Source organism: Staurois parvus, unplaced genomic scaffold (assembly GCF_062004578.1).
Source record: "Staurois parvus isolate SC_StPar_1 unplaced genomic scaffold, SC_StPar_1.0 ptg000108l, whole genome shotgun sequence".
Taxonomy (NCBI): domain Eukaryota; kingdom Metazoa; phylum Chordata; class Amphibia; order Anura; family Ranidae; genus Staurois; species Staurois parvus.
Window position 1 is genome coordinate 3239790 of NW_028317904.1, and position 13198 is coordinate 3252987.

The window sequence follows — 13198 nt, forward strand, 5'->3', positions numbered from 1 at the left end:
TCCACACCTCTAGGATGTGGCAATAAAATCTATGGTCCCTGAAAAGAATCCTGTATCCCTCAATGGACTTCAAGAAATAGATTTTATAGTAAGAACAACCCCTTTTACTCCTGCTGGCAAGGCTGTTGGAGATTTTCCCTCACTTTTTGGTAAAAGTGTTGTCACTAGGACAGTAAGTGATAGGAAATCTTTATAACAGAGCCCTGAATATCAATAAAATCCCAAGAAGTGTTTTAATCGCCCACCACTCTATCCAAAACAAACAAAAAATGTTTTAAACCTCTGACTGCTGTTGGTGATGTGGGGAGGCAGAAGGTATTTTTATGCATATTTGGTGAAGCTACCCCCACATTCACACTTTTTGGTCCTCAGTACATGAAACATTCTCTCGAGTAGTGGGCTATGATGTTGAATTCTCACCAGCCCAACACCTGCTGCATCACACTCAGCTTTATATTCAACAGTATAGTTGTTCTTTTCTACTCCACATGATTAATGCTGATCGGTTGTGTCTCCCCATGCACTGGAAGGATTCTACACTGCCAGGGGTGCATGAATGGCTTGTGCGCTTGGGCAGGTTTGAGGAGATGGTTTATGTTGCTAAATTAACTAGATAGAATTAGATAGAATTTCTGCCTATTCTAACATATTAGCCTGTTGACGTCATTAAACGAAATGACCGACGAATAGAAACAGCTCATGTCTTAGCCCAGAATTCTCATTGTGGGTGGTTCCTTGGGGAAGCCATCTGGTACCGTCAGTGCACGAGGTGCATGATCTGTGTCAACTGATGTACATGTACATTTGGTGAACTGTTGAGGCACCCTGTCCACAGTGGGGATCTATGGCTGATAAGTTTGGATGGGAGTTGGGAGGACACAGTCCAGCATACCATTAGTATTTCTCCATGTTCTACCCCTTCACTGACTCTCTTGTGCTCTTGGCTCCCAGTACCCCCTCCCCCCCTTTTCTGTTTTCCTCTTCTCCTCCTCCCTCCCCCCTTTTCTGTTTTCCTTTTTCAGCAAAGCTTGGACTCCTTTCTGGCATTTCTGGGTGGGCAAAGTACAGAGGGATGGGGTAGTGTGTAGATGGGCTCTTCCTAGCCCTTTTCTGAGGCCAGATCATATGCCTTCTGCCACCCAGGACCACTGAGGTTGATTTTGGAGAACTACTCGCTGTTAATATTTAAAAACAAATGTATATAATTTTTGCCTTGTTTTGTATTTTTTTGTTTTTCTTTGATGACCCTTGTCCCTACCCCAACTGTATGGTTGTATAACACTGTTATCTACGATTAAAAAATTTACAATGAAAACTTATTATGGAAAAAAAGAAAAATATTTTAACTGGACATACATTTTAGATTGTGTTAAAGTTTAACGTCATATTTTCATTTCCACATTGAATTTCAAAAGAAGCTGCAAAGCATGCAGGGAATCTAGGAAATTGAAGAGATGGCCAGCAGATGGGAAGCACACTCAAAGCATGAAAGGAGATTTTTCAAATAAGCTTATGTTGGATTGTCAAAAAAAAACTATTGTTTGCTAAAACTGGTAGCTATTTAAGAGAGCTTACTAAAAAAATTATGTTTTGTAAGATTTTTCCTGGTTATCTTTGCTATGGTTAACATATATTTTTTTGCAACTAGTATTACAGTCCGAGCCCATGTGGGGTAACAGGATAATTTATACAATATGACTATATTATGTTCTTCTTGACTGGTAACATAATAATTTGCTGTAAACTGAACGCTTGTTATATGCGGTTAATCTTGGATCTTTGTAACGAACTTACATATGATATTTCTTTTATGTTTATTGGAAGAATTTAAATTGAATAAAAATTATTGGAAAAAAAAACCTATTGTTTGTATTACTATTACAATGCGGATGTTATAAAATGAAAGAGTATGCTGTGATGTTAGATCCCCTTTAACCCATCAATAAAATTATAGATTTAAATATATAATATCAGTAATATTTATTTAAAATTGATCTTACATCCATCCATCTAAAATACACTGAATGGTCTATAAAGGATCTAGAGGACAGGAAAATTTAGCTCAAGATTAGATCATTTTTTTTTGCTTGTACAGCAGAAATACTGCATGTTTAGAATTCATACAGAGAAAAGCTAAAACTTCTATCAGATATTATTCCTATTTAAGTCCCTATTGAAGAAATTTCAATTCACATCCGATCCCAGTACCACCCTGTGTAATAGGGTTTCTTGGAATAGGAAGTGGGGGCAAAATCTCACTAACTAGAACATCAACATACAGCCATCCAGACAGACACTTTCACACTATCCACTATCTAAAACTACAAAGGGTTTTAGCTGGAGTTGGGCTTCCAGTGCTCTTAATACCATTGTAATTGTATATACCAACCATAACATGGGGTCTTACCGTGCGTGACGTGGCTGGAGCAGATGGACTTGTAAGGGAAACCATTTCCTGGATGGCAAGGCGCAGTTTCAGTCGATGGAGAGGGTTGCTTATACCAATCTCGCGCTGAATTTCTGTATCAGACAAGTTGGCCATGATAGCGCCACTTTTCACATTAGCACGGCATGCAGCAACATACCAGGCTGGCATACCTACCCAGAGCTGAGAGAACATGGACAAAGCATCAGATCAGTGATTGTACATTACAGAAACATTAAGTATCATACTGTCTGTATCAGTTCTCTACTTCAGTATTTATTCATGGCTAAAACAGTGCTCATATTGTTGCTTGGTCTTTGAAGATAGCCAAGTCAAGAAGATACAATGAAATGCAATTTAAACATTACCTCCAGCCACGAAACAACTGTAGGTCCATCCCAAGCAGCAAATGGAAGGCCTTGTCGACAGGCCTCTTCCAAGAGTTCATGTCTAAAACAGAAACGGCAAGAGTTAAGTTTTCACACTTCAACTAAACAGCAGTAATTCACTACACACTTCCCAGACTTTTCATAATAGAAGGGGCTGTCAGCCTTAAAGAACAGAGCATTTTTTTGTATTTTCAGGATACATTAGTTTTATCCAAATCAATACAATCTCCTGTTTTAGATAGACATGGCTTTTGTTCATGAACACATTGAAGTATTTTCTCTTAGGTCTGCAAATCTTAGGTACAGAATGTAAGAAGACTGAACAAACACAATTTCTGCACTTCTTTATCCTAAAACGAATTTAAAGTGGTTGTAAATGCTTACACATACCCAGTGAAGCAATAAACCTCAGGTGATACACAGAGATTAAAAAAATCTTCCTACATAAGTTGGCCCTGTTTATTTATAGTCTTCTTTTCTCTACAGCCATGCAAAGTCCAGAATTTATAGTTTATCTGAGCTTTCAGAAAGCAGGGAGCAGGAAGCTGAAGTTACACTCTACAGAGCTCAGTGAGAGCTGATTGGAGGGAAGAGACACACACATCCCTTCACACAGCAACAGAGCTGAGGCTGTGTGCTTGAGCTCCCTCCCAGGTCAACTTTTTACCTTTTGGTGTCAAGAAAACTTGTCAGACGTGACTCATGCACATAGCAGAGGAACAGGGCAGTAGAGATAAATGACACTTAGTGCTCTGAATTGAGACAAGTACACACTATAGAGGGATATGCTTTGTTCATATTTCATGGTGGAGGTTTACAACCACTCTAAAGCAGTTGGGGCAACCTATGAACTTTAATCAAGACAGTAAATGGCTAGTTTTCTTACTACTGGATGATAAAAGGTCCTGTGGTGGTCCTCTAGTGTACTATTAAAGTGTTACTAAACCCAGGACCCTGCATTCACTATATCTGGTCTCCCATAGTACACACAACATGGAAATACAATTATTTTAGTAAATATAAACTGCTAAATTCCTTTTCTCATCAGCAGTTAGAGCAGTCGTGTGATTTCTATCAGTGTCCAGATGAGCACTGGTTAAAGCTTGTATGAGGAGTTTTCTTTCTGCTCTAGGATGATGCAGGACCCCTGACCTCTGTCTTGACGGTGCTGTTTGGCCGTGCTGATCACATGCACTCGCCAAAGAAAACCCCCCCCCCAAAAAAAACTCTCTAGCAATACACACCAAACTGAGTATGTTCAGAGTGACTCCACATGATATGTCTCATTAGGAGCTAACAGTGGGCACTGGAAGAAGGGGAGGATTAGAGACGTCAGGATCAAACAATGTTTTTACACAATACAGAGGATTAACCCCTTAGGTTCCACAATGAGTTTAACAAGCATGCTTTACTTCATATACAGACTGAATTTACTGTTGTGGGTTCAGCAACACTTTAAAACTTTAGGTTCATTTTTTTTTCTAAATAACAAACATGTCTATACTTACCTACTCTGTGTAGTTGTTTTGCACAGAGCAGCCTGGATCCTCCTCTTCTCGAGTCCCCCACAGGCTATCCTGGCTCCTCCTTTCTGACGGGGGCACTCGCTGCTCCGTGTGTCCATTTACAAACAGAGCCGCGGCTTGACATCGCCGCCCCTCCCTCCTCATTGGCTATGATTGACAGCAGAGGGAGCCATTGGCTCCCACTTGCTGCCTCTGCCAATAAGGAGGCAGAGACCCAGGACAGCCGAAACTGTTGTGCACATCGCTGAATCTCGATGGGGCTCAGGTAAGTATTCAGGGGTCTGGAGGCACTGCTGCGCACAGAAGGTTTTTTACCTTCATGCACAGAATGCATGAAGGTAAAGAACCTTGAGTCTTTACAACTGCTTTAAGTCTGCCTGTTCTGGATGACTGGGAATATTACAATTATTGCTGAAGAACTGTTTTAGCTGGCAGTACCTTCAGTGTGGAGGGTAGGACGATAGGCAATATTTGAAGCCGAGAAGTATAAAAGGTATGACAGCAGGTAGTATATGGAGAAGATTGTGAAGGATATGATGGCAGACAGTGTGTATAAAACAAACAGAGGGCGCACCGGCCTAGTGCATTACCGTAAAAAAAATGTATTGCAGAAATAAAGAAAGGTATTGTACTCAAAAATGACAATAATTTGAAAGGCACATCGTAAAGAACAGCACTGTCCAATCCACACTACGTGACCGTCTGCAATGGGAACCCTGAACTTCCAACAGGCTAACGCATTTCGAGGGCTTGCCTCTTCCTCAGAGCCAACAAATGAAATGTCTGTACCCTCTCTTATTTGCTCTCTAATGGCTATTTCTGAAGCTGCATGTGGGCCATCACTGACTTGCCCATGGGAAAGACATAAGCGTCACATGAGCTGTTCTTTCAAAGCATCATAAATATAAACACAACCACCTTATAAACAATACCATGGCTTGTTCTAAGTATTTGATAAATAATAAAACGACCACACAATATCATAAAATGCATAAAAGAACATAGAAAATTTGTTTCAGTGTATTATACATGTTTGATTACACTCCATCATAATGTGTAATGTACAAGTCCATAGTAGCCCATCTATCTGCCTATCTGCACCTGCAGCTCAAGCTATTATAAATTACAATGATTGATGACAAAAGATATGTATGAAGTGGAAGGGGGGACATAGTGCATAGCTCTCATATAAATATATGTACACAGAGGAGACTAATAGTCTCCTTTACAAATGTAGCAGTGTCAACATCACAGCTCTGTGTACTGGCCGCTGAGTCTGAGATGCAGTTTTGAGATGTCAGTCTGCACATTCTAATGGCTGGAACACATGCCAGCGTGTGCGGTCCACGGACTCACTTCTAACACGCTGGCCAATGTGCTCCACCAAGTGGCAGGACCGCCTCCTCCAACTGGGAAGAGCGGGTGCAAATGCGCTCCACCAGGAGCCAATGGGCACGTGCTAACAAAACAGGTGACCACTCCTCTCCCCGGGGAGGGCAGGTGCAATGTGTGCTCCACTCAGGTCCGGGAAGTCATCAGACTCCTGACCACTACCGTGATGGTCGAGTCTCAGGAGCAGGAACTCCTGCAGAGTGGAGGAACTCACTACACCAGTCACTACAAATGACCAGCAAGCCAGACCGAGCTGCCATCCATCTCTGTTACAATGACATGGCTGAGGATAGATAATGAACATGATAAACATAAATGATAAAATAAATAGAAAAACTAGTGTGTATGATAACTGAATGGATAAGCTGGGGTGCACTATAAAGGAAGGAATGGTGTACATATACATATGCATACACTAGTGTTAACACATACACAGATGTATATGCACACAATTGTACTGACAACTAAGGTTCTGTATGGTATTTATAAATAGAATAAAATTACGGTGAAAGATCACATGGATATGACCACCAAATAACATGAAGAAAATTAATAATAATAATTAATAATAATAAATATATAAATATATTAATGTTATCATATATAAAAAGAATAAACAGTATTAATAAATCTATAATCTATCCAGATCAGTGTTTACTGATACAGAACTTAATCTATTGCGCAAAGGACTTAACTTTGCCCCCATAAAACTCTTCAATTTGTTTTAATTATTCATAGACTTAAACAAGTTCATCAGAAATTTAACTGTGAAGAGATATTTTACTCTCAAAAAGGAGCCTCCAGCTGATGCTGATTTCCATTAGGAAGAGCTAATAAATACCAGCTCCATCAGTAATGACCCTGCACTCCCTTTGTTGGATTGGTTACTCCAAGAGGGAGCGTGTGATGGTTTTGAATTTGATCACAACATTATATCTCATAGATTAGAGAAGGATGAAATCATACATACTGATTTTAAACCTTCCTCAACCTTCTTTCCCCATTTAAGCAAAAGAGAATTTCATTCCCACCTTTTATGAGATGGTATTGGAGGATATTAAGATTTGTGGGCATAATAATTACAATAAAGGCCCTAAAGACATCGCACATACAGCTGGAGGAGAAAATCTTGGAGTTACTATGACCCACATTAAAAACAGGGAGGACATATTTATCAGACAAGCTGATAAAGGGGCTGGACTGGTCATCCAGGATTAAGATACCTATCTCATTGAAGCCAAAAGAGTGTTAGGGGACCCTAACACTTATGAAAAGCTCCCTAGAGATCCTTTGCCAAAATATAAGGAATCCTTGAGAGAGCTACTGGATGAAGCCTTGGCAAACAAGGTATTATCCAAAAACAAGAATTTGTTTCTGTTTAAACAACATCCATTGACACCATATTTTTATCACATACCCAAGATCCAAAAAGATTTGGAGAATTCCCCAGGCAGACCAATTATAGCAGGTATTGACAGCATCACCAGCAGAGAGGCTGGCACTGTGTGAAGCATTCAGCTATAGCTCTGCCGCCAATTACTTCACCTGACAGGTGAGCCCTGCTGCTGCCCACAGCAGGGCTAAAGGTAGAAATAAACTACCTTGGATAGGAATCCAACATCCCTGTCACTACATATACCAGTCAAAGCACAAAGGACTCCAATACCAAATATACAAACAAAGTTAGATTTTGTACTAGGTATAACACCAAAAAACAGCTCATGTGACGCTTATCTCCGCCCCTGGGCGAGTCAGTGATGGCCAACATGCAGCTTCAGAAATAGCCATTAGAGAGCATATAAGAGAGGGTACAGACATTTCATTTGTTGGCTCTGAGGAAGAGGCAAGCCCTCAAAACGCATTAGCCTGTTGGAAGTCCAGGGTTCCCATTACAGATGGTCAAGTAGTGTGGATTGGACAGTGCTGTTCATTACTATGTGCCTTTGACATTATTGTCATTTGTAAGTATGATACCTATCTTTACTTCTTCAATAAATATTTTTTACGGTAATTTGCACTAGGCTGCTGCGTCCTCTGTTTGTTTTCTTTATATCCAGTGCATTTGGACTTCTCCGGTCCGTTGAGAGCAGCAAGGAGTGCACATTCCAGGACATCCGAGATGTGGCCATAGCCTATGCTGAGTCCATCCCCAAGCGCAGAAGTATTTGGGTTTGCTGTTTTCGGAAAACAGTGTGTACAGGAAAGGAGTATAAAGGGTATCATAACAGGCAGTATGTGAAGGAGAAGAGTATGAGAGGTATCAGCAGAGCAGTATAAGAAGAGGAGACTTGAAGGTATTGGAAGGGGCAGCGCAAGAGAGGAGTACAGAGGTTATGGGGATTGGGGGGGGGGGGGCAGTATGTGCAAGAGAGGAGTGCAAAGGGTATGATGGCAGGTAATATGGGTATGAGAAGAGTGCAAAGGGCATCAGAGGGTTAGTATGTTCAGGATAGGAGAGCAAAGTTTATAACAGTAAATTGCTGAAACTCCTTAAAAAGTATAAGCTGGAATTTGGCTTCAAGTTGTTAATGTATTTAAATCTGCTAGTGTTTCTAACACTAGCCTCCCCCTAGAATGACAATGCTGCTCATCTGCTCTGAAGAGCCCTAATACAGCCAAGGGTAGACCTGGAAGGGACTTTCCTCACACTTCCAGGCACCACTGTATCTGAGGTCAAGTAAGCACATTTATGCAGTATTAATGCTGGTGGTGATTTTAACTTAGGAGGATGATTTGGGCTTAATGGGAGAAGAGATTTGAGGGTGGGATTTTTATCAGGACAAATGGGAATTTTTGTATGGATTGGATTTTAGCTTCAAGAGGGAATCTGTTCTGGGGAAAGAGGGAGGGGCACTCTGTGCATTACGTACTGCTGACCCTTGAACTCTGTGCTTTAACTACTACTAACTGTGCGTTACGTTTCTCTGACATTTTAAATCAGTGTGTTATATACTCCTGAATCTTAAACTCTGTGGGGCTGATTTACTTAAACTGTGCAAAATCTGGTGCAAGCACTGCATAGAAACCAATCAGCTTCCAGGTTCTATTGTCAAAGCTTAACCTCCCTGGCGGTATTCCCGAGTGTAGCTCGGGGTAAAGTTTCAGCACCACAAGCGGTAACCCCCGAGCTACACTCGGGAATACATGCAGCGTTGCTCCGGGATCCCTTCTGCACTTACCTAGTCCTTCGCTCCCGCGATGTCCCCCCTGCAGCATCCCCTGCCATCTCCTCCGGCCGATGCTGGCATCTGTCTTCCGTGTTCCGTTCCCTGCAACGTCGGGACGTACGGGGGATGTAACCGGCAGGAAATTTAAAAATGTCAAAAAGTGACATTCACTCAATACACTAAAACCACATAGTAAAACATTACTGTATCAAACCATTTCTTATACATTTTGTCCCTACTGCTTTGTCCTGTGCCCTGCCTGCATTTTTACTGTTCTTTCTGCCTGGAAACTGAGAAATATCCATGGCGTCCAAAAAGCGTCACTTTAGGTCAAAAGCGGTTTTAGACCAGCTAGAGAACAGCGATAGTAAATTAGAACTACTTGCAGAATTGAGTGATGATTCGTAGGGAAATTCGTCATCAGACACGGAAAATGATTTTGCGACTAAGCTCAGTGATGTGCAAACTTGGCACTCTATTTCAAATTTCAGTGTTTTTGGTTTGATTACATTATTGAATTAAAGTTATTATTATATTATTATTTTTTATGATTAATAAATTATAATTTATCATTTCGTGTTTCAAATTTTATCATACCCGGGATGTTTACTAGACTCTTGTTCGGACAAATTTCAGTGAGTTATTCCTAAAAATTACAGGCCTACAATAAAAAAACAACATATTTCCATGCAAAAAAATGTACCACTTTGAGCACAGAAATACTGACATAATCAGACTAGGGAGGTTAATTGAACAAGCTAAAGTTAGAATCTGATTTGCTACCATGCACAGCTGCACCAGATTTTGCACTCTCCAGTTTTAGTAAATCACCACCATGTGTTCCTTCCTCCTGACTAGCGATCAGTGAACATACCCAGGTTAGGAAAATTTGATTTTAAGTAACAGCCACAATAGATCTAGAAGCTTTAGAACGGTTTTCTCAAAAAAAAGAAGAGTTAAAAAAACACTCCAAAATCACAACCCTACAGTCTCTGAACCCCCTCTCATCTTTGTGTTCCCAACTATTCCAAAAATATTCAAATCTAGATTTCAAGTATGTGTTTAGTAGAAATTGGCCAGCTTCAGGGCAGTGCACGAGCACTTTAATAGGAGCATATACAGAGCATAAGGCGCATGGCCTGGTGTTAACTGTCCCTTAAGCTAGGTTCACACTTATGCAGGTTGCATTTGAGCCATTTCTGCATTGCGTTTTTGATGTGATTTTGCATTTTTTTTCTTTTTCTTGTTGCTAGGCACATTTAAAATGCAAAACGCAGCAAAAACACAATACATGCTTATCTGCAGCATTTCCATTGCAGTCTATAGAAACAAAAATGCAACTTTTTAAAAAAAAGTCCCTGACCATTTCCAAAAAATGCACCCGGTGAAAACGCACAGGTGTGAACATGTCCCATAGGAAATCATGTTAAATGGACTGTACTGCGTTTCTGCAAAATGCTGCAGAAAACGCTTAGGTGTGAACCTAGACTTAAGGAGGAAATAGAGCTGTGTGATAAGAAGCCAGTAGGATACGTGACATTTTGGTTCTTTGTTATGGTTTAAAATTTCTGTAAGATCAGACCACTGCATTACTTCTACATTGTGGGTGCTCCTTCACACCTGTGCATTGTGTGTCCTTGTGTATTTTATACATGTGGCCATAAAGTGGTTGTATAGGCAGAGGGTAGCTTCCCTCGCCAGCCTTAACAATCTCATTAAGAAAATAAGTCTTTTTAATCTCGTTAAGAAGCCCATTCATTTTGAATGGGCTGCAATGCACCAAAGATGCTGTATGCCACACTTTCCTAAAAAAATGTACTGCACGGATCATTCACCTCTGTGAACTGTAGTGTGTTACAAAGAATGTGTGCATGGACTTTAAAAGTGGACGGAATGTCTTAAGATACACTCCACTGAATGGACAGAATCCTTGGAAATGTCTTCATTTTGTGGAAAAAAAATGATATTTCTGCTAATCCTGAAAAATTATAATTTTTTATTCAATCCATGCTTTTTCTTAGTATGCCTTTAGGAAGTTACTTCTGAAAAGGGTAGCACAGGTCAATACACAATTTTGACATTTCATTTTATTTGCCTCAGATTTTTTTTTAATATTATGCACATGCAGACTACCTGTTATGTATGGGTAATTCTTGCAGGTTTACATTACAAAATCACAGAATTCCTCTCAACAAGGCATTCATCTCTGTTTCTTCCAAGAGGACCAGTATTTCCTGGGCTACCAAACTAGTAGCCTTAGCCTCGGCTCCTCCTAAGACCAGGCTCCTCCAACACATTTTGCCGGACAGCCAACACACCATCTGTCTTAGAGCTCTTTCACACTGAACAGTTTTGACCAAATTTTAAGTTTAAAAAATGGAAGAAAAGTGCATCCCTTTAAATCCTATGGATTTTTGGCTGCTTTCACACTGCTCTGTTGCAATGCAGTAAAAACAAAAATCTAAATCCTATGGAACTCTTTGCACCGGTCAATTTTGTTTCAGTTACGTTTTTAAAAATCCTGCTTGCTGCATTTTTTGTGCATGTTAAGGTCCTTTCAACTGATTAGTTTTTCAGTTAAAAAAAAGTGGAAGATTATGCTTTTTTAACCGCATTTACCTACGTTTAGATGTGGTCAGTTTAGCTGCGTTTAGAAAAAATGGAATTCTGTGCATTTATGATCCAATTAGACACTTTAAACGCAGCTAAACATATGTAAACATGACTAAACAAGTGTAAATGAGGCTAAACCTGCTGAAACATCTAAACTCAGGAAAAAAGGACCTGGGGAGGCATAAAAGTTTTTTATAATTCCCGGATGACTTCCCCTGTGTTTAGAAAAGCTAAATGCAGAAATGGCAGTGTTAATGAAGCCTAAGAATAGGCACAAAATGTAAAAATTAACCTAAAGTACCATCTGTTGGCATGAAATAGGTAAACATAAAATATTTAAAAGTCGTATTTTATATTGCCCCAACTAAATAAACATTTTCAAATGCATATGCAGATAAAAGCATAATAGACAAAGAAAATATATACAGACCATATGTTTTTGCTTAAAAAAAAAATCCCCTACAGATTTCCAGGCATCTATACAGGAAGGTCGTAATAATCAGTCATATAAACTGTTTAGCAATTCACACACACCCTGAACTGCAGGTATGAGCATCACATAAGATATTTCAGTATTTATCTGCTAAGAGGGAAAGCAGTGACTCACTGATGCAATTTACACCTGTTCAGAGATCATGAATTTTTCCCTGAATGTGTCTGATCCACAAATAGAACTCAGACCTAGTTAACATCATATGACAAAAACTGCTACAGAAACAGATGGTGCTCTATGTAAGAAAGTACTAAGAAGATTCTTCAAGAGGTATTTACTGATACTAATAGACACAAGATCACATTTCTCCAAGAAAATGGGACACTAGCTTGTAAGTCCTCATGCACACTGGACGTATTTACAGCTGCTGTTTTTGGCTTTTGACTTTTTTTCTACAGCCAGTAAACCCCCCAGCATGTTATCCTATGTGTCCATGCACACATAAACTTTAATCAATGTATTTTGGCAGGGACTTTTTTAGCTGGAAAAAAACCCAGGACTAGTGGGTTTCTAGAGGAGTTTTTTAGCTGTAAAAACGCTCTAACGCTGAAAAATGTGGCAAAGCACAGTGAAACGTGGTAAAATGCTGCAAACTGGCATTTTTGGTCATATTTTGACCAAAAAAAAGCTAAAAATGGCAAACGCAGCAAAATGCGGGAAAACGCCGCTAAACACTAAAAACTCAAGTTTTTAACTTGACTTTACAACACTAATGTTACCAGCGTTATCAAAACGCCCAGTATGCATGGATCCTGAAAGAACTGAAACTGAGATCTCCACCTGCTGCCTATGTCCCACATTGGTTCTAGAGCCTGCGTTCAACTTGGTGTCCTAAGGAGGAACATCATCTTTTGTCAGCTCTGCCATATCAGGACCTGAGTGAGAAATTTCAGTTAGACAGCTGCTAGTAGTTTCAGGCCAGATATTTCAAATGCAGGTAGCCTATCCAGCCAGAAAATGAGCGCAGCGGATCAGTGATCAGCTGAAAATCAGATGATTTATTGGGACAGCCCTTAAAGCGGAGCTCCACCCAAAAAGGGAAGTTCCGCTTTAAGCTTTTCTCTACCGCTCCCCATTAAAGATTGGCACCTTTGGGGAGCGGGGGAAGCAGGTACCTGTCAAATTCGGGTACCTGCTCCCCCCCACCGCTCTCCAAAGGTGCCAAATCTTAATGGGCAGCAATTCCTTGCCAC

General features: G+C 40.2%; 1 protein-coding gene across 2 annotated transcripts in view; it reads right to left on the bottom strand.

Annotated features, from left to right (window-relative positions):
• The window catches only part of PPFIA3 (PPFI scaffold protein A3), a 460187-nt gene that overhangs the window by 53181 nt on the left and 393808 nt on the right, over positions 1 to 13198 (bottom strand). For both annotated transcript variants that reach the window (XM_089671605.1, XM_089671604.1), the window contains exons 20-21: positions 2794 to 2875; positions 2408 to 2608 (exon numbers count right to left, since the gene is read on the bottom strand). In XM_089671605.1, the coding sequence (XP_089527731.1) occupies positions 2408 to 2608; positions 2794 to 2875 (283 nt within the window). The remainder of the gene's footprint in view (positions 1 to 2407; positions 2609 to 2793; positions 2876 to 13198) is intronic.